This window comes from Diadema setosum, chromosome 4 (assembly GCF_964275005.1).
Source record: "Diadema setosum chromosome 4, eeDiaSeto1, whole genome shotgun sequence".
In the NCBI taxonomy this organism is placed as follows: domain Eukaryota; kingdom Metazoa; phylum Echinodermata; class Echinoidea; order Diadematoida; family Diadematidae; genus Diadema; species Diadema setosum.
In genome coordinates, this window is record NC_092688.1 from 9,608,303 (window position 1) to 9,630,305 (window position 22,003).

Genomic DNA, 22,003 nt, shown 5'->3' on the forward strand with positions numbered 1-22,003 from the left:
TCCATTGATCGTGTGCAAAAAAAAAAAAAAAAAAATGACGAAATTCAATGTTTCTGTTGTTGAAGTCTGAAACATGACGTCACTCCTGGTTGAATAACTTTAGAATAGTGGCCAGTTAGATATACCAGGATGTTGGCCTTGGGTATTGTGTTTGAATGAAAAACTGGAAATTTCAAAATTGTATGTACAATAAATAGTTCTTGTATGGCAATTTGTAAGGGAATGACAAGGTCACTTTGCCATTTGCATATCCATATTGACTGTTCAAGGACTGTTTCCTGAAAAACTATATATATAGCGAAACTTCAAATTTTCATAACTTCCTTATTTTTCACTCGATTTCAATCAAAATTTTAGTGAACTCGTAATATCATTCATAATCAAGTATATCATTCAAATAGGTCTTTTAATATTTTTATGAAAACAACGAACAGAATTGATACTCCTCATCTTATCACGATAATCACGAATAGTTCTGATCATGATACTAATAAGTCTAACCATTATCATTGTCAATCGCAATCATCATTTTATCCTTAATACTACCATAAATTGTTGTAATGATTATCGTTATCCTTTTGAATACTCAAACAATCGTTGTTTACCTCCTAATCCACGCAAGAAAATGAAGGAATAAAGTTTGCCCACATACATAGACATCAACAATATTGTACACCAGCGTACTTTTTTTTTTTTGTTCTAAATATCTTTCTTTTTTCCTTCCTCTTGACATGCTTTCACAATACACAAAATTCAATTATATTAATTGGGGGTTTTTAGCACTAAAAGGAAATGCATAATACAAGGTGATACATACCGATTCAACTTTTAAACAATTTGGAAAGACAAATCATTAGATATATATTGCAAAATAATTTGTACGAATTGAATTGATACATAGACCTACCTGTCCTTTTTTTTTCTGTTTATCAATATTGAGTCATATTATCCGACTATTCTTCATGTAACCTATACTCGTACCAGGGTATGTTAATAACTTTCTGAATGTATTCCAGGTGTAGGGTTACAACGATGGTCCGGATATAAAGGATTGTATAGATCAAGGAGGTACTAGGCGAGTCTATAGTACCTCCTTGATTAGATTAACCGGACCAAATGATCGCATTATAATGGAATTCTCCTATATCCTCTATTTTACACTCTTCACGCAATATTCAGTCACAAAGTTGGCACGGCTATATTGCCGTGAAGCTGCCATTTAATGCCAGATTGTCGAGCTATTGCCGTAAAGCTTGAATTTTATTCAGTGACAAAGAAGATGACGCAGACTTCCCAGTTATCACAGGCTCTACAATTACAAATTATCCGCTGCTGGAAATCTTCAATTAGAATGTGAAATTTCAATTTGTAACGCGAAACTCGAAACTCGATACGCGATTATACTCGAAGTTTAGTATACACACCCAGGGAATAGTTTCAGTGATAACCATTACCAATATGATCGTGTGATCGTCGTTTCATAGTACAGTGAGAGAAGTAACAGAAGTAGAACTTCACGTATTATTATTATTATCATTATTATTGTTGTTGTTATTATTATTGTTATCATTATTATTATTATTGTCATCATCATTATAATCATTATTATTGTTATTATTAGTAGTAGTAGTAGTAGTAGTAAGTAGTAGTAGGTGGTATAGTATAGTAGTATAGTAGCAATAGTCGTATTCGTATAGTAGTCGTAGTGATAGTAGCAGTAGTTATAGGCCAAAACATATAGTACTACTGTAGTTGGAGTATACCAGCAGTAGTAAAAGTAGTAAGTAAGTAGGCTTGTAATAGTGAGTAGAAGTAGTAGTGGTGGTGGTGTAGTAGTAGCGCGAACAACAGTTGATATAGCAGTAGCGGAGTAGGACTAGTTGTTGTTGTAGCAGTAGAATATAGTATTTGACAGTATAGTGGTATATATAGTAGAGTAGTAGTAGAATTCATATCTATGGCTTTAATAGATTTTCATCGCTGTTGTATATGGTAAGAGTAGTAGTAAACAGTATAGTCGTGGTAGTAAAGCAGTGACAGTAGGATAGAAGTGTAGTATTATGACTTTATTTTCATCACTATAATGTCATCAATTATGCTATATAGTATTGATAGATCATGATCGTACTATATATACTTGCAGTAACATGCTGTTGTCTGTCGTGTAACGATGTCCATGCTAAAACAGAACCGTCACATTCTGAAGTTTGTAAGACAAGAAATGACTGCAATTATCACACAGGGGGGAATAATCCACGTAACTCACAATACACAACCTATAAGTAGGCCTATATACCTTATGGTTTGGTAATGATGATAAAAATTAGCATATATAGCCCTAATTACGTTTTGTTTCACTAGATCGAGAGAAAATTTTTACTTTGCCCATCGTACAGCCCTACTTTTTCGCACGTCAGTAAAGATAATGTTTATATTCTCACAATATGGATTTATTCTTATAGTGCTTTGAAGTTGTCGAAGAAATCAAGGGTAATTTGTTTTGTCTTCATTTCATTTTGGCAAGCACGCAACTGATGACAAAAGATCGATTACAGCACTAAAATGTTGCAGTCCAATATGAATGTGGTTATTACATAGACAGGACCTACATTCTTACTGAATCCAATCGCATGATATAGCCAATCGATCAAGGCTATTCCCCCCCCCCCCCCCCTCCGTGCACTGGGATATGTACTCTCGGAGCTGAGCCAAACCAAACTGAGCTAGACAAAAAGAATAGCGGAAAGGCGACTTTGAAGAACCATGAGAATGGATAAATATCAGAGCCTCTTTCACTGATGAAAGTGAGACTAACCCTATGATATCAGCTATAGTGGGCTGAAATAAGGTTTTATGATGACCTTAGTAATATACTGCTATAGTAAAGACTGTCAGTTTTTCTAAGCAAATAACGTATCAAGTGTATATTCTTAATAGCTATTGGAGTACGTGCACTGAAAGAAATGACCGTGTCACTTCTACACTTCAAAACCTCACTCATTCCACTGCGCGCGCATTAGTTTGACTCCATAATTTATTTGCCACTGAAGGAAACACAACTAGATTTCATTTGTATTCAAGCAAGAATAATAGCTGTTTCACTTCCATTTGTCTCATGTATTTTCAATGAAATCAATTTAGTGTATCGATAGTTGTTTGGATGATTTTCTTGTTCTTTCACATTCCCCCTCATTAATTTTCACTCAATCCCACATGTCTTTTGAATTGATTTGAAGGAGTTAAGTTTAATTTTGTGCACAAATCATTCCGGAGCTGTAATGAATTAGAATGTTGTTGTTGTTGTTGTTGTTGTTGTTGTTGTTGTTGTTGTTGTTGTTGTTGTTGTTGTTTGTTGTTCTTGTTGCTCTTGTTCTTGTTCTTGTTGTTACTTGTTACTTGTTTTTGGGGTGACTGTTGGATAGACGTGCTATACAGGCGCGGTGGAGCACCCCAATTTGCATCTCATTATCGCCCCGTTCTATTTGAATTTCCAACGGGCATCCACGGCTGCCCGAAACTGCATGCATGAAAAAGTCAAATCTTTACCTTCTCCTTGTGCCGCTATGCGTGCCGCTAGTAAACTCAAACTTCCCACACTATCTAAGTTTTTAAAAACCTTCCTTTTGATGAAAAAATTATGAAATTTGCTGCACTAGAACTTGAGATATTAAAGCGTTTTGAAAATCACCTCCGCCAAACATGCTCTCTGTTTTTTCCGACTGGACTATGGCCGGGCTCCAATGTGTCCGAAATTGGCAACATAAGTTTATCAGGTCTCAATCCATATATGGTGAAAGTTTTCGCTTGGTTCCACCTGTACTTTTTGAGAAATCAACATGTTTCTACAGGGTTTGGAATAGAAAATTGTAGTAAGCGAAACAATTGAAAATGACGTCATTTCTTTTCCCGTAATATTGGGCATGCGTGGTACGTGAGATTCAGGATTTCGTGCTCATTGTTGGTTTGCATGGAGTAGCTTCTCTGAAAGACATCCAAGGGAAGATACACTCAGATAGCACCAAGAAGGCCAACATTCTCAATCAACAATTCACATCAGTGTTCAACAATGATGAGGATTTGTCAACCATGAAAGACAAGGGACCAAGTCCATTTCCAGACATGAACAACATTCAGATATCTCAAGCTGGTGTCTTCAAGCTACTTTCTACCCTCCAGATACATAAGGCTACTGGACCAGACAGACTCCCTGCTCGAAGGAGCTATCTTCGGAAATAACAACGGTTTTGAGTTTGTTATTCCAGGCATCTCTAACTCAGGGAGACGTTCCTGAGGACTGGAAGAAAGCTGATGTCGTTCCAATATTCAAAAAGGATGAGAGGTGCAAAGCAGTCAATTACCGTCCAGTGTCACTTACCTCTTGGAACACATTGTCTGCAGCAGTATTTTAGATCACCTTGACAGCCACCAGATTCTTTCTGAAACTCAACATGGTTTCCGGAAGAGGCGATCTTGCACATGTCAGCTGCTTCTCACCATTCATGACCTCTCCAGTGGCATTGATTCAAGGAACCAGATAGACGTGATCCTGTTAGATCTCTCGAAGGCTTTTGACATGGTCCCGCATGGAAGACTCCTACACAAGATCCAGTTCTATGGAATCCGAGGCAACATCCACAACTGGATTAAGGAATTCCTTACTGGCCGATCACAAAGGGTAGTGCTAGATGGATGCACATCCCATACCTCTTCTGTGCCATCAGGCGTCCCGCAAGGGAGTGTCATTGGACCCCTCCTCTTCCTACTGTACATCAATGATCTTCCCGATTGCATATCATCTGGGTCAACGGTAAGATTATTTGCTGACGACTGCATCTTGTACAGGAAGGTGGCAAGTAAGGAGGATTGCTTGCAAAAGGATTTAGAGGCAATTCAAGAATGGGAGGCAGACTGGCTAATGCAACTTCACCCGCAAAAGTGCCAGGTCATGCATGTCTCCAATAAAAGAGCATCATCCAGAACCTCCTTTCCATACTTCATTCATGGAGAGCGTCTGCAAGTCTCGGAAACTGCAAAGTACTTGGGGGTTAACATCCAAAACAACATGAAATGGAATCACCATGTAAATGCCACCACCAAGAAAGCCAACTCAGTACGGGGCTTCTTGCAGAGAAATGTGAGAGCCTGCCCACCAAAGACAAAGGCATTACTATACAAGACCCTAGTTCGCCCTGTGTTGGAATATGCCTCGGCAGTCTGGGACCCATCCTCATAAGAGGACATCAGGAAACTGGAGATGGTGCAACGCCGATGTGCACGTTTCGTCCTAGGTGACTACCACAGAGAAAGTAATGTTACTGCCATGCTCAATAAACTACAGTGGGGCACTCTTCAAGAAAGGAGAGCACAGCAAAGAGTCTACATGATGTATAGCATTCTTAATGGTCTGGTAGATCTTCCAGTCACCTACTTCATACCAGTTGCAGGACCGTCAACACGCGGAAACCCATATAAGCTTCAAGTTCCATTTGCCAGAACTCACTTGTTTCAGTCCACGTTCTATCCAGATGCTATTCGTCTGTGGAATTCCCTACCACCTTCCACCATTAGCTGCACCTCCTTGGAGAGCTTCAAGAAGGAGGTGCAACTTGTAAAGCTCCGATGAGCTCTCATCTTGTTTTTTAGCTGCACATAGAAATTTTTGGAGAGGATTTTAACCTGCACACTGTACACCCAGCACTTGACAAGCACAAGGTACGATAATACGCCAGAGGCGGACTGTACCAGACTGGAAGAAGAAGAAGAAGCATGTGACGCAGTCAATTTTGCTGAGTGTCGCACGGCGGTGACTACTGAGCTGCCGCCGCGCACGCTGCATGCAGCAAAGCGTTGTGTGTGCTGTGACATGCAACGCTATTCATACAGTCACGCGATTATATATACATGGGACCGACCTGTACGCTTTGCGTTCCTGTCATTTTTGACATCACCTTCTGTTTTTTTTCGACACAACCATGGCCGGGAATATTACGGTATGACATTTAAAATGCAAGCAGATAAATAAATTTCGGTGTACTTTGTTCGAATGGCGCTTTGGTTCCGCAATCACACTTCGTGAATTTTAGGATGATTTTCGAGGCATATTTTTGGTAATTTTGCTCGCCAGGTTTTCGCTAAAATTTAACATTTTATCATTGTCAAATCCTTTAATATGTTATATGTGCATATTCGGACATGTTTTCAAATTCAAACTAACTCAATCTTAATCCGAAAATAGGTTTCCTTAAATTGTTATTAGCTTGAGAAGTTGTTTACTTTTTCTCAACTACGCGAGTACATGTTGTTTACTTTATGCAAATGAGGCTCGGCTGCCGATGGATTTCTGCGAGATATTTGGGGTGCTCCACCGCGCCTGCTATAGATCAACGAACATATCCGTAGCCTATAGGCCCATTATACATGTATAAGCCTAATAATGATACTGAGTAGGCCTGATGTTTGTTAACATGAGTGCATTTAAATAGGCTACTGAAAGTAATATGAATAAAGTTTTTCAGCTTTCTAACCCCCTCCCCTTCTACACACCCATAAGGTCTATGTGCCTATTTCAGAGAGCCTGTCTCCGCCACTTGGTCAAACCATGGACCTATATACGTGTGATGGTCAAACCATCGACCCTACAAACCGAGCTCACGTCCCCCATCCCCCCCCCCCTTTCCCCTCTAGCTTTCTCTCATAAAAACATACTACAGTAATGTCTCACCATTACGTCATCGACAGAGTTTCTTTCGCTGATGATCGCGCTGTACTGTGTACTTATTCCCGATAGGGAACAATGCGACGAAAGAGTGCCTGTACAGCAGCGCGAAGGAACTACCCACACGGTATTTCGCGGAAGACGAAGAACTACGATCACCTTGTAACCGAGAAACATAGTCTCGCGTTTAGTACACCGTTGTCCCATTCCCAAGAGCCCGAATTACGGCGTATCTAGGTTTTGCGGTCTATTTCGAAAGTTCGCCACTCAAGTCATATTGCGATCTATAGTTTAGAAGGGTTTTGTCACACGCGGTAGTTTTGTTTTTCGAATTAACTTTCGATCAGTATTAAGCAAAGAAGTAATTGTGTATTGTGTAAATGATACGAGTGTAATAAAAGCTTTGAATGGCATGATGCGTGAAGAGTTACATTGCAGAATGGATTAAAAAGTCATTTTCAAACATTTTGATCAAGTCCAATATCAGATAGAGTAATTTAAAACATTTCCAGTGATACCTCACTTGTTACATAAAAAAGCCTATTCTTGAAGTTATGACAAAATATGAAGAGTTTGTTTGCAAAAACCGATAAGTCCATATTTGCCAAATGGAGATATTTGCGATTAAAGGTCAAGAAAAATAAAGAGAATAATAAGAAAATGTTTGCTTCTTTTGACCAGAACTTCAAAAATGTGCCTTTATATGTAGTGACCAACATATCATTTGAAAGGTATTATTTTTTACTTTATAACAAAGACGGTACTTCAAAATCTTCAAAAATGGACTTATCGGTTTTTGCGAACAAGCTCTTCATATATTTCCTTTAATTTTCCGTTTTTAGCAGCTTTAATTGCGAATATCTCAAGTAAACAAGAAATGAGTTAACGTGAATCGTTTTGCGCTCAAACTCCTCATAATGGTGTATATACTCCCCCCCCCCCCTCTCTCTCTCTCTCTCTCTCTCTATATATATATATATATATATATAATACGTACACACATACATACATACTTGTATGTATACTGTATGTTTATAACTACTTTATTATAGGGATTTGCAACTGTATATACCAAAGCGACATGTCACTTTTGGTTATAATTATGCATTTTTGCTTATCCAGAACAGTCTGAGAGACTGCTAAAGAAATATAAAATTCAGAGGTTAAATTCTTTTATTCCATTGTAATGATAGGCGGGTTGGTTGCTGCGCTTTATAGGTAAACGTATGAAGCGTTTTATGGCAAACGAACTAACTCTGGAATTAGAGCTGCTAAAAAAACCACACACACACAAATATGGGATATGTTTAATCATAACTTCTAGAATATTCCTTGTTATGCTACGGATTACCGAAAAGGTTTTTTTTTTTTTTTTTTTTTTTTTTTTTTTTTTGCTCTATCTGACATAGACATATGTTAAAATGTTTTAAAATGGCGCTTAGCTCATTTTGGCATTAAACTCTGTATGTTTATCAGCTCATGCCACAATCACTTACAATTCGAGAAAAATAAATTTCCCTCAGGCACCAGAATAACACTCAAAAATTACACAGCGGTGTCCTTTAACCTTTAAAATGAAAACTTTATGAAACATAGTTAGCGTTAGCTTTACAGTGGTATCTACTTGTACGAGCATTAATTCTTATTGGCCTATCAAAATCTAGATGAAACAGATATCGATATCATAATATTACATGGATAGTAATAACGTATTTTACTCTAAAACTGCGCGGACGTGTAATACATGCACTCATACTAATAAGTTGTGAATACAATTTTCTATTGGGTTTTGTTGGGCGTTATATATATATATATATATATATATATATATATATATATATATAGATATATAGATCCACTGGAGAGACTTTAAAAGACATTTAAACCGCATTAAAACTACAGTGCAAAAAAAAATGGAGTAATGAATAACACATCGTGCTTAAAGAAACAAGTCTAACATGTCTAATGACAAACGAGTGTTACAAAATGGAACACATAAACGTTTGATTTTACTGTTCTCCGTCTAGTACTGTGAAAATTATCTTCCTTAGCAACACATACATAAACATAACTACAATGAAAAACTATTTGCACTATGTAAATACTCGTATTTTTTATCCATTAAGCATTGTATAATATCCAATAAATATGAATCACGCGTTGTTATGAAATACGTTTATGACAGGTTTGTGCGGGCTATTCCAATCATTAGTGTCTACTTAGAGCAGCAAAAGGACTGGGATATGGACGTAAATACAGATTTACAAACAGAACAGGTCAAGTATACTGAATGTCTATAATACAGTGTAGGAATTCATCATTCCAGTACACTGTTATACAGTAGTATATCATGATTGTTAACATGCCGTTCACCTGCTCATGAAACGACAAGAATGCGAATACTATGGACATAACTAACCGACAAAACGTTCCCACAGAGCTTACCTTACGTTACTATCATAATATTGCCTACAATATTCAATTAATAATAATCAAGGCCAATGTAATTTCCAACTTTTACTTCAGACCCGACACCAAGAGAATAACTAATCTCCACATAGAGACGAGTGTTGAAAGGCAAAACATAAACAGGAGAACACGAGTAAGATTCAGTTGTTGTTGTTGTTGTTGTTGTTGTTGTTGTTGTTATTATTATTATTATTGTTGTTGTTGTTGGTTGTTGGTTGTTGTTGTTGGTTGTTGGTTGTTGTTGTTGTTTTTTGGAATTTTTTGCTTGTTGAAATAATGTCATTCTTGCAATACACAGAAAACAAAAATATGAAATACAACTCCTCTAAATTCGACAGCTTCGTCAGTCTGAAAATGAAATAAGGTCCGTTTATCCGAACATGGAAGAAAAGAGAGTGTTCAAAAGAACATTATTTCATTTTCAGATTAACAAACCTTTTTTTTTTTTAAGATTAACAAGCCTTCGGAATAATGAGCCTTATTTCATTTTTGCAAGTACGAACCTTCGGAATAACCATGATAACGAATAACTGAGTTTCGGAATAGCAAATTGCAACTGTTTTATCTGTATAGGTGTGAAACCTTCTCTCTTCCCCTTCCAAGAGCAATGACATAAATGGGGGCAGGGGGTCAAACTAACGCGAATGATAACCTCGACGATGTCACAAGCAAGAATACGGATGTATTGCAAATCAATCGACGACGACGAAGTTTCTCCGAGCTTGCGCGACGTTGGTCGTTGTCATGCATTACAGCCACTACCTTTGTGCCTGCCTAATAATGTGAAAGGTCAAACTTGCAATAAACCCCAAATTTGTGAACTGCAGATATTCTTGTGTCAACTTATTCTTGTCGCGTGTCGGAAAGGACATTTTATACCATCGTACCATCGTAAAGCTCGATGAAACTTTCCGGATGGAGCCGAACCCTTCGCCTATTTTTCCACCATGCCTCTGACATCCCCCTTCTGTAGCATCTATAATATAGGAGACAAAACCAAGCGATGGAATAGATATATCAATGTCACGTACAACTCTTACATCTGTGAATTATTTCTTATGGAGGTATGTGTGTAAAATGAAACGTCAAATCTCGAAACATGAAAGCGCTGTGTTTTGCGTGTCCAAACAAAACATCTTGATGCACTCAATAAGCTTATTGTATATACTGAAAGTAGTATATACACCTTATTTTTCGAATAAATTACTGTGCGTCATTTGCATGTTTAATACAGAAAAATGTCACTAATTTAAAATCTATCTGAAAAATATTTCAATTCCACAATTTGCGAGGGGGTGGGTGTTGTTTTAATCCACCCACTTGTTTGTTGTTGGTTTTTGTGTTGTTGTTTTTTTTTCATTAAAACAAAAGCAATATAACATTCCCGAACAGTTGGGGTGAGAAATATATTGAGGAATTTGCCCTCATCAGCCACAATGATGTTTATGCATTCTAAGCTGGTATTCCTATCAATTGTCCCTTATTTTTTTCCCCAACATCTTTGCTACAACAAAGTGATGCGGCACATGAATGTCCATTCTAAGTATATGCAGGTGTGTGGTTCTTTTATACTGGGAGGGATGTGGTGATCTATAGTCTACAAACCTTTCTTCATGAGTGCATGAATAATCTGAATCCTAATGGCCGACAACCTACATGACCTATATATAATATTATGGCCTACGAAGTCTACTTCCCACAATAAAAAAAGGGGGAGGCACAGGCCTTTCAAAAGAGCTATGACATCTTTGTGGTCATCTATTTTGTGACGGTTACGTGGTTCGATTGTGCGTATCAATGTGACCTTAATAACAAAAATCCTATAAATACATAGAACTATTAGGGATAGGTGGCCGACTTTAAACTCGAGCCTATAGAAAGAAAGCATAAAAAGCTGAAAACCACCGTAGCTGCAACCACAAACTGCGCAAAAGTTGTAACAAGTATCGAATTGACATCTTTCAGTTGTTATTCATATCAACAGAAGATAATATCAGATGTACTGACCATGACACGACACGTATGATAACAATTATTATTAATCATTTTATCATGCCGCACTCCCACTAAATAATTTATGCACCGAACGCGATGAAAGCACGATGACGTCATATGGCCTCACAGCTCTATACCAAGGTTTGTATAAGAGACACCCCACATGAAATCTGTCTATTTATTCACAAACTATTAACCCTCTTTTTACAATTCCTAGACAAGCACTCAGATATTGATTGGGTATCCTCTCTTTAAGCGTTTAAGGTGTGGTCTGGTACCTTTTGCAAGTCTTCCTTGGTCTTCTCTTCCATCGCGCGAATGTCCTCAATCGTCATCCCATGCCATTTGTCCATACGACAGAAAAGTTTGCGATGAAGGTTTAACAATATGCGCCTCTCCGCCTGTGTACATTAAAAAGAAAATCAACGAAAAAAGGGCGAATCCAGGAATTCAAGAAAGGTGGGAGCGAAAAAATATGTCTGGTCCCACTTCCGGGTTTAATCAGCTGAAAAGAATAAAGGGGGGGGGGGGGCTACGCGCAATATCTCGTGCCACTTCCGGGTTTCATCGCCTGACAAGCCAAAAAAAGGGGGGGGTTAGGGAAGCGCACGCGCCCCTTTCATTTCCTTTTTTTATTTCTTTTATTTTAAGAAAAATGACATGAGGGAGCGCCCGGTGCGCTCCTCCAACCCCCCCCCCCCCCCTCCGACTCACCACTGACCTGACACTGTACAGAACATCATTGTATAATATAGTCGTGTGTTGGACAATGACACAACATCTGTACACTGCTCAGCGAGTGAGAATATGTCTGCACTTTATGGAGTGATAAAATTTGTAATATCTCTTCTTTTTTTTCTTTTTCTTTATTCACCCCAGAAAAGTCTTAGATATTAGTATTTTGTGTTATATTTCATCCTTGTCGTTACGAGAAATACGTACCCTTTTCATCACACCCTCGACTTTCGTTTGGAGACCCCACCACATGAACTCGAAGGAGACGAGTTTGTAGCAGCACATTATTGGATTCTGCGTCTCCTGTACGGTAAACACAGAAAGCATGCAGGCCATTACAATAAGAGTGAGATTATGAAGCCGCCATTGACAATGGTGGCATTAAGTGAAATCTTACACGTCCTATACATAAATTAACAAGAATTCGTCGTCGTATAGTGGACCCTGCAGTGATCTGACGGACAATGACTAAGAGTAATGTATGTGTGATTGTATTTGCCTCAGGAAACCTCTTCAGCGTGACAAGGCAAGTGCCATAATGTGTCTCGCCCATTCGCGTACAAGAAATTGTACGGGAATTGGATAGAAGAGATTAAAAAAAAAGATATAACAGATTAAAAAAAAGAGATATAACAGGCAAAAAGAGATATAAAAGGGTAAAAAATAATGGCCTAAAAGAAACGTGCCATAAAAACTTAACATTGGGCCCTTAAAGTTCGTTGACCCCTGCCTGTGACCTTTGACCTTGTGGTGACCATCCACTCCCCAAGGGACATCTACCATCCAAGTTTGGTCACAAACGGACCTATGGATCAAAAGTTATGACCCATAATAGAAACGCGCCATAGAAACATAACATTGGGCTCTAAAAGTTCGTTGACCCCTGCTTGTGACCTTTGACCTTGTGGTGATGATCCACTCCCCAAGGGACATCTACCATCCAAGTTTAGTCACAAACGGACCTATGGATCAAAAGTTATGACCCATAATAGAAACGCGCCATAAAAACTTAACATTGGTCTCTAAAAGTTCATTGACCCCTGCCTGTGAGCTTTGACCTTGAGGTGACCGTCATATATGGTAAAATGTGAAACTTTGTATGACCCCTCTTCCCTCAAAGTTTGATTGCAATTGAAGCCCAGAGTAAAGAGTTATTGAAGTTTTTGTAGCGTTACGGACAGACGACTGACGGACGGACGACGGACGGACAGACGCCGCAGGCGATCCCTTAGTCTCCCCTCACCTCCGGTGGGCTCGACAAAAACGAATACTCTAGGGGAAACCTTTACGTTATTGTTAGTCCAGTATTTATACACACGTACCAGGTATATTCATTTGTATCAAAGGGAGAGGGCAAGTATAGGCCTTCTTGCTGAAGCACAATTTATGTATTTCATATTTTGATATTGTACTGTATTTGTAATTTTGATTATCTGGATCCCATCGACGACCAGCAATGTCAAGTTGGAATCGCACAAAAAAAAAAAAAAAAATCAATCAATCAATTAATGTATTATCGCAAAGTTGTAAGTTATTCCTCTCAGAGTTTTTGCCCTCACTCACCTTCCAGTCTCCAACTAGCGGACCACGCCCAGTCTTCTCAGATGTGAACTTTGTCGGATCTTCGTCTTCTTTGTAGTCCTACAGCACAAGATATTGAGGAATATTAACATGATTTTATATCACAGCGTGAATTTACCACAATCGAGGACAGTTTTGTGTAAACAATATGGCGAAAGATATCCCACCGACTATACCGATGATCAAGTTTTATATATCACATATTGATCATGTTGATGAAATAATTTCTTATTCTGTACAGCACTTATATGCAGTGCTAAAAATTGAGAAATCAATAATTTTTCCACGGGGTATGAAAATGTGTGTACATGTATTAGGTAAGCAATGCGTGCAGTATTGTTGAATACGTAGTACACGTGCAAGATCGTCACCAATAACCATATACCACTGCGCATTTTTACGGACTGGTTGGTGATACGGTACTACGAAAATGGAAGCAGCTGGAAATGACAGCTATAGAGCACGTATGCCTTCTCAAAGTAGGCCCACTTAATTTTGTCCTAAGCTGACAAAAGCAGATAACGAAATGCTAATTCAGGTAATTCATAAATCTCTATAGACTTGGTGTCGAAAGTGCGTTTTCAAAGCTTTTAGATGGAATATTCTTGTATGTTCGTTCCCTACCCTGCTAGTCACCATCAATATCCAGTGAATTCAATACAAAGCAGCATCTCAGAATATAAATTTACCTTGAATATGAATATACCCTTTTTCTTTGGTTCTGCGCTAAACGCGATTTCCACTGGATTGCGCGATAGTGTTGATGCAAAGAGAGTTTTCTCACTCGACTCATAAGCTCCTTGTGTTGATATCAAAATTTTGCCTGACGATCGCACCTCATGTGGGTTGCGCGAAACTCTGAGTAACAAGAGTGCTGATGAACCTCTAGTCAACTATTTATCCCTGTGCTAATATTATCATCATTATTCCACGCTCTACCTTCACAACATCGAACACTCTGTACTGAAATGGCCTTCACAAAGTGAAAGTATGTATTACATAAATATTTATAATAAATTAAAGTATATCATATCATATTATAATATATTATATATTATATATAATATATAATATTTATATAGATATATAATATAAAATATATAAGGTATAAGATATAACATAAATATGATCTATAACACATTTGTCATAGATAGACAGAGCGAAAGGGGGTGGAGAGAGAAAGAGAGAGGGGAGTTTTGCAGAGTTGGCTTCTTACCGCCTGACTGACTGCATCTTTGGCGATGTCAATGAAGTCGATCTGTCTCTGACACAGTAAATCCGGGGGTAGTTCGTGAATCTAAACGCACATTTGAATTGAAAATAGTTATAAATATTGTACAACCGCGTGCCGACAAAGGAAAAGAGAAAACCTCCAATACGCAAACAAAAACAAAAACAGAAACAGAAACAAAACCCCACGACAGTTACTACGTTCCATTGCCTTTTGGCATGTTATGTCAATGAAGCTTGCAACATCTGTACGATGCTCTCGTCTACGTGTAAATGCTTATCTTTCTCCGTACATCAATGGCCCCAAAAATGCGAGAAATAATTTGTTGAACTACACATCAAATCTCATAAAATATCTTTTGGTTATACGTTGAGCGGAACCCATTGTAAAAGTCTTCATCGCATAGCTCAGTTCTGTTGAGTTACTGGAACAGCTGGTCAGGTAAGGCAGTAAGGCTAATATGCTACCTCAACAATGCTGGAGATTCATACACCTATTTCATATCATATTTCGCTCTTAGTGCAATTTATCATTACCAATTGATTTGTGAGTATATAAACCACCAACGATTTCCCATTCAAAGTCTTGATAGACATGTGAAGTTATCTAACTATTGTAAATGTCTTTTTGAGCAATAATTAGCACTCTTTGTCATCCTTTTTTCATTCTCTAATTAGTTGATAACTAATGGAAATTACCCATATACCATTGCGTGTCAATAGCTATAGCTGCTTGGAATTACTAAAAAAAAAAAAAAAAAAAAAAAAAAAAAAAAAAAAAAAAAAAATCTCCACAATACAATTTTTCTCAGTGATTAAACATTGATCTGTAATCATGATTATAGATAGCTCTACGCTATTTCGGATCCGATGAATGCAACAAGCAAGTCAAGCGGGGTCAATGCTATGACGTATGAGGATATAAAGCGCCTTGCCAAAAGGGGCAAACCGCTGCCGCTCATAGGGGACTCGAACCCGGGAACTCTTGGTGGATACTCCGTTATGTCGTCCACTGATCCACAACATGCCCTTGTGATGCGCGGAACAGCTTTGTGGCATACTTACGTTCTCCTCTTCCCCTTTGCCCTCTGCGTAGATTGTATCAATCGTGAATTTCATACCGTCCTTCATGTAATCGGGGTTCTGTATCGCAGAACAGAATTCAGTAACAACAAGTTCGTGATGATGTTGTCATTGATAAAGAAATATTAACGATACAGCAAAGAGAATAAAATTACAGATGGTGGTGGTGTTGAAATTCAGGAATAATGAAGAATACATCACAAACGACAAAAATAATCCAAAAATGATAGGAAAATTGATACTGCAGTCGATATAGCCCGATTCCTTCCAATATCCACTGACACCCCTCCTCCATCTCAACCTATTATTAATTTCTAGAATATCATGATGATAATAATAATGATAATAACCACAGTAATAATAATGATAATGTTGATAGCCATAATGATAATAATAATAATAATAATAATAATAATAATAATAATAATAATAATAATAATAATGATAATAATAATAATAATGATAATAATAATAATAACAATGATAATAATAATAATAATAATAATAATAATAATAATAATAATAATGATAATAATAATAATAATGATAATAATAATAATAATGATAATAATAACAATAGTGGTTATAATAATAATAATAAGTTCTTATCTATCCAGGGTAGCCTCTTCAGTGTTGCCACTTCTCGATACCAGAGGGCCCTGCTATTATTACCCCAGCGATGCCATGGTTGCCAGGTACCCATTAAACACGTGGGTAGAGAGGGACATAGTGGGTAAAAACATCTTGTCCAAGGACGTAAACACTAGGCGGGAATCGAACTCGGGTCCTCCGACAGGGAGTCGAGAGTCTTATCCACTATGCCACAGCGCCCCCACTAATTAAATAATAATTGTTTAATGTATACTTTGTTTTGTTTTTTTACTTACTTTATTTTTTGAACGAATGGAAATATATCTCAATTAAACTGATTTTTAAACTGAAATTTGATGAATCAGACCATATTCTTGTCCCTGTCATTATGAGTATATCATTATTATCATTATCATATAACATCATCACTATCTAGTGGCTGGCTTGTTAATCAATAATTGTCACCATCTTTATCTGTATTTGTAAGATCGCAGCTGCTGATCTACATTTGAACAAACATGCCACAAAAAGGAACCATACAGTGGGAATCGAACCTGTCATCCGATCAGCGGCACTATACCACCAAGCCATGCCCGCAGGGTGCCTGCAGTGTCACGATGAACTTAGAACAAATAAACTAAGGCTCCAAAATGCCGACATCTCCTTCTTTCATCATCATCATCATCATCATCATCATCATCATCATCACCATCATCATCATCATCATCATCATCATTACAGCATCATCATCATCATCATCATCATCATCACCATCATCATCATTATCACTGTGATTTTTTCTATGTTATTCCCAAGGAAGACTTTGCATGTTTGCTTACCGATATTTCGGTGCGGACGAATGGAAAACAGTTCCAAGACTTCTCATGAATCTCGAGTGAACCTTTCGGGGCCAGAAGGCGAATGAAGGCGGGAACCTTACTGTGATGATGATAAATGACGAGTTAATCTTACATTGTATACAGTGAAAATATTCAATCATTTTTGTGAATATCGTTATCCTTCAAGTGGTACCTATGAGTCTTTGTTCAAGCAACAGTAATTTTGTTTATTTGTTTGATTTAAAAAGATACTGTAATAAAATTGCTATATTTTTCGAATGAATGCTTTAGCGGCGACCTCAAGATAAACACATTGTGTAGAGAAGGTCCCAACGGCAAAAAAAAAAAAGAATAAATAAATTCACTACTGATTAAACTTCAGGTCTTTAATTTCACGCAAAATTGCAAGCATCCTCTTAACTCTGTTAACATAATATCGTGGCGCAAGGCGTCATTAACACGGGCCCTGGAAGTGGGAGGGGCGGGGTTGACGTCCATAACATTTGGCATGCCTGAGTTCCACCATGGAGCTACTACAGCAGCTCCATGCTTCTACCGTCCCTGCGTTCACATTAGTCCCTGCATCGCGGGGAAAGTCAATTATTGAATAGTATAATGCAATCGCTTTGAGTCTTGAGAAATGAGTACGTGGGTACCAAGTTTAGTATTACAGTATCGCTTGATAGAGAAATAATGATCTGATTATTATTATTATTATTATTCTTTTTTTGGTCACAAATTTTCATTCTCTATATACCTTCAACAGATGAATTCTGTCAAGTTTGATATAAGAAGGACCCCAATTAAGGTTGAGGCTTGAAAAGTTTTCAGGTCGAGGCTTGAAAAGTTTGCGCATGAAGAAAAAAAAACCTGCAGATGATGAATGACGGATAAAAATCATGAGATTTTGATAGGTCATCATAGGTAGGGTGAGCTGGTAATCACGCCCGCAGCCGTTGCTGATTACGTTTTCTAAAGTCTTATACAGGGGATCATACAGCTTAGTAAATAAGAAAATATATTTATTGCTAATGATCTATTGGAACGACAGGTTTAAAAGCAAAGATGAGGTGGTTCTCAAGGAATTACTATCCTCAATAATGTTGCTTTGGGGGATGCTGTTCTTCGTGTGAGATACTCAATAACCCATCGAAAAACTTTTCTCTCTCAGTCTCAGCTCTAACAGCTCTCAATTTAAACATTTTTGCCGTTTTTTTTTTTATTTTATGTGTGCAACTCCTTGCACATGCATCTTTTTGAGATGTTCACACGAATCGGGCAAAATAGCGCTCGCAGAAAGACATAAAAAAATCACATCAAGGGGTTATGGAATATTGTTTTCCAACTTTAGGACCGTGCGTCTAACAAATTAATCATTTATTTACAACATAACTTCAATCGAGGGAAAAATAACGTATAGAGGTGTTAAAAACTTTTGACTGGACTTCATAATTCACACAGCACAAGACATGGACAGGGTGTGGAATTCACCTTGCAACGTGGTAGATCTTATGAGTGTACTGCCCTTTCGTTATCTTTTTTGGTTGACCACTGAGTGTGTTGACGACGGGGAAACGTGTTGCATCAAAAGGCACATTCTCCACTATCTCTACGCCTTCTCCACCTCCTGTCTCATCCCGGCTCGCTTCGTCAATGGCATAGAGATGACCAATACGACACTACAGAGAGATGTAGAATTATACTTGTATAATATACAAGTATGTAGTATACATATATATATATATATATATATATATATATATATATATATATATATATATATATATATATTATATATACTACATATTATGTATTACATAGTATATATTATGTAGTATATTCAATCGTGATTATATATATGTAATATATATATATATATATATATATATATTATATATACTACATATTATGTATTACATAGTATATATTATGTAGTATATTCAATCGTGATTATATATATGTAATATATATATATTTATCACCTACGTCCTCTATTTCATTCAAATAATATACGACAAATATTATTCCTTTGCCCAAATCACTGTGCAGCTATAATGCTTATGTAAGGATTATTTCTAAAAGTGGCACAAGTCTACACTTAAGACAGCATCTAACAACCACACCACCGTGTAAAGATGGTCACAGGGGACATAATATCATAAAGACAAAGATAAACTCACCATTTCTTTATGCTGAAATAGGCCTACAGTTAACCCTCATAGGTTACAACTGTCAGCAACTAGATTAGCTTGATCACGTGAACATGTAACATTTGCAAACAAGCAACAACAAAAAAAAAGCCTCTGTTTTCCCATGCACGTGTACACAAATATGTTTAGGGTAATTGTTATACCTAAAAAGTGTGCATATATTAGTAATCTCTATTATGCTATGGAACCCAGAGTGCTTGACAAACCCAACGTCGAGGTTCAGGCGAATTCTCATGACGTATAACTTCCCAAGGTAGCATTTCAAACTTTTTTCGATTTACATTCTGTATATGTCCCCTTCCTCGTTATCGGCCAGTCAGCCTAACTGACTTGAAAATTAATCTTTTTATGGGTCTTATTTTCTACACCCGGGGTAATCACTTTCATACAAACACACAATAACGCACACAAACATAACTACGCAATACCTTTGGGTAAGAAGGTATAATTATACATACAATTTATAGACGCACATAACGAATAACATCCAAACATAATCATACTCATACATTATTTTCATTATACTTTTTGCATTTTTACTTTATCATGTTTATACTGTGCAATACGGTCCGGATGTTACGCCACTACAAATTATGATTATTTGTTATAGTGAGATACATAAATTCAGGGCGGTGAGTTGGCTCAGTCGGTATAGCGCGTCTGCCTCACGATCCTAAGGGCCCGGGTTCGAACCTGAGTCTGGACTGAGCAATGTTGTGTGTAAGCTACCGTCCCCTCTAGCAAGAGGCAAAACGCTCTGTCCCTCGGATAGGACATAAGATGCAGGTCCCATGTATGAGAGAGTAGCAACTCATGCACGTAAAAGATCCCGCTTCACTCATTCATCGCAAAGAGCAGGGTGTTTAACCCGGTGAAGTGGTCTCACCTCACATCAACTGGACCCCATGGAAGACCTGAATATGGGCTATCCAGCCATCTTCTCAGATGGAAATGAACAAACAAACAAACAAACAAACACACAAACATGTATTGATTTCATGGGGAAGAAACCTGAAGTTATACCAAAGATTGTAAGTTCATCTGGAGAGCTTTCCTAGGTAAAGTTAAAAAAAAAGAAGAAAAAACGATAACATTCATTATGTATGATTTATTTTAAGACATCACGTTGTTCAGTGTTTGTTAAGGGAATGATCGCAGCAAACCTACCTCATCTGGCGTCATAGGAAGCAATATCCGACTGCAACAAGAAAAGAGAGAGAAATAACAGAGCATTGCCCAATACTATACATACCCAATTCAATATATACCACTTGTGTACTATACACTGTATAATTTGATGTTTTATTGTATCACACTGCCCTATATAACCTTCTAGACGTGATACAATTAGCATATACAATATAGTGTACTGTATGTATAATGGTCCCTGCGAGGATATCTGTCATTATTGAGAAATAAGAGATTTTCTCTTTGATATCTTTTCTCTTTCGTATTGTATATGAAAATGAAAATTGAATGGTACAGAGCATTTTGCTTTGAATAGGTGCTTGCTATGAACAAACAAACAAACGTATAGGGGGGGGGGGGGGCGGGTCCGCAAACATAACAAAGGTAGAGTATATCAGGCGCCAGTGGATTTTACACCCGAGTCCCTCAGTCTGTCCTTCGATCCGCTTTTACGGCACACACTGAAATTGTCTCCAATGCAATATTGGAGGACATACTGCTTTACAACATTTTATACACTTATCAGTAGTAGTGTTGTTGTCATATCGGTACAAACGCATTGCCACCATGTTTATTATTATTGCTAAGATCTGCAGTGGTCGGGGTCATTTGCAGCAGCAACAATTAAATTTTGAAGTGAGCTTTATGGGTTATGTTAAACACATCTATATTAAATAGATCTTGTAACTATACAATAATCATATAGAAATCATTATATACAGTCTAATGCTGGACTCACAATTCTGTGATGAAAACCATAGTGCTGGATTTACAGACAAGAAGTGCTTGATTCTCCAAACGATCCCGGTTGCAATGCGGTTGACACCTGAAACGCCCCTCCTTTTGAATCTCCGTCTCACCGTTTTGCCTGAAAGTTGAAAGCATTCGAAAGAGCTATCAGCTCACTGATCCTTAGAAGAAATCACAGCACGGTGAGTGGATCGAGCCTTCTGTCGACACTGTACAATAGCTCCATCAGAAAGATGTCACGCTCCTTCAGGTTGTGTTTTTGTTAATTTTTTTTTTATCCCGAAGCTCCCATAATAACAAGCAAGCAACCTAAACGTTGAGGAACTATAGTGGTGTTCATTCATTCGTTCACTCGCTTTCCTTGAGCTATCATTTGATTGTTAAAGGGATGATCCAGTATTGGTGGAGATGAGAATTGGGCTTTTAACTTTTTTGCGAGCTACCAAGAAAACATATATGAAATAGTACAGAGCATATCATTTCAAGAGGAATTCAAAGTTTATTCGAGGAAAATCCGGTTTGGAATGACTGAAACATCCAAAACAAAGTAAAAGAAAGCGATCGTAATAAAAGGTGGGTCCCACACTTTATTAGAATCGCTTTGTTTTGGATATCTC

At 37.6% G+C, this 22,003-nt stretch overlaps 1 protein-coding gene across 1 annotated transcript; it reads right to left on the reverse strand.

The window, feature by feature from the left end:
• Window positions 1–9,526: 9,526 nt before the first annotated feature.
• Window positions 9,527–21,788, reverse strand: LOC140226844 (phosphatidylinositol transfer protein alpha isoform-like). Its single transcript, XM_072307273.1, has 10 exons — window positions 21,376–21,788; window positions 20,616–20,646; window positions 18,730–18,917; window positions 17,239–17,338; window positions 15,791–15,868; window positions 14,712–14,792; window positions 13,478–13,555; window positions 12,122–12,217; window positions 11,458–11,580; window positions 9,527–10,160 (listed from the first exon to the last, which is right to left on the reverse strand). The coding sequence occupies exons 1-10, from the start codon at window positions 21,519–21,521 to the stop codon at window positions 10,119–10,121; spliced, it is 963 nt and encodes a 320-aa protein (XP_072163374.1). The 5' UTR covers window positions 21,522–21,788; the 3' UTR covers window positions 9,527–10,118.
• Window positions 21,789–22,003: the final 215 nt, after the last annotated feature.

Coding starts and splice junctions, on each gene's coding strand:
- LOC140226844 (XM_072307273.1), bottom strand. CDS start 21,521: ATGCTTTCAACTTTCAGGCAAAACGGTGAGACGGAGATTCAAAAGGAG. Junction 18,918..20,615: donor TTCCTATGACGCCAGATGAG/GTAGGTTTGCTG, acceptor ATCTCTCTGTAG/TGTCGTATTGGTCATCTCTA. Junction 13,556..14,711: donor AAGATGCAGTCAGTCAGGCG/GTAAGAAGCCAA, acceptor CTTGTGCTGTAG/GACTACAAAGAAGACGAAGA.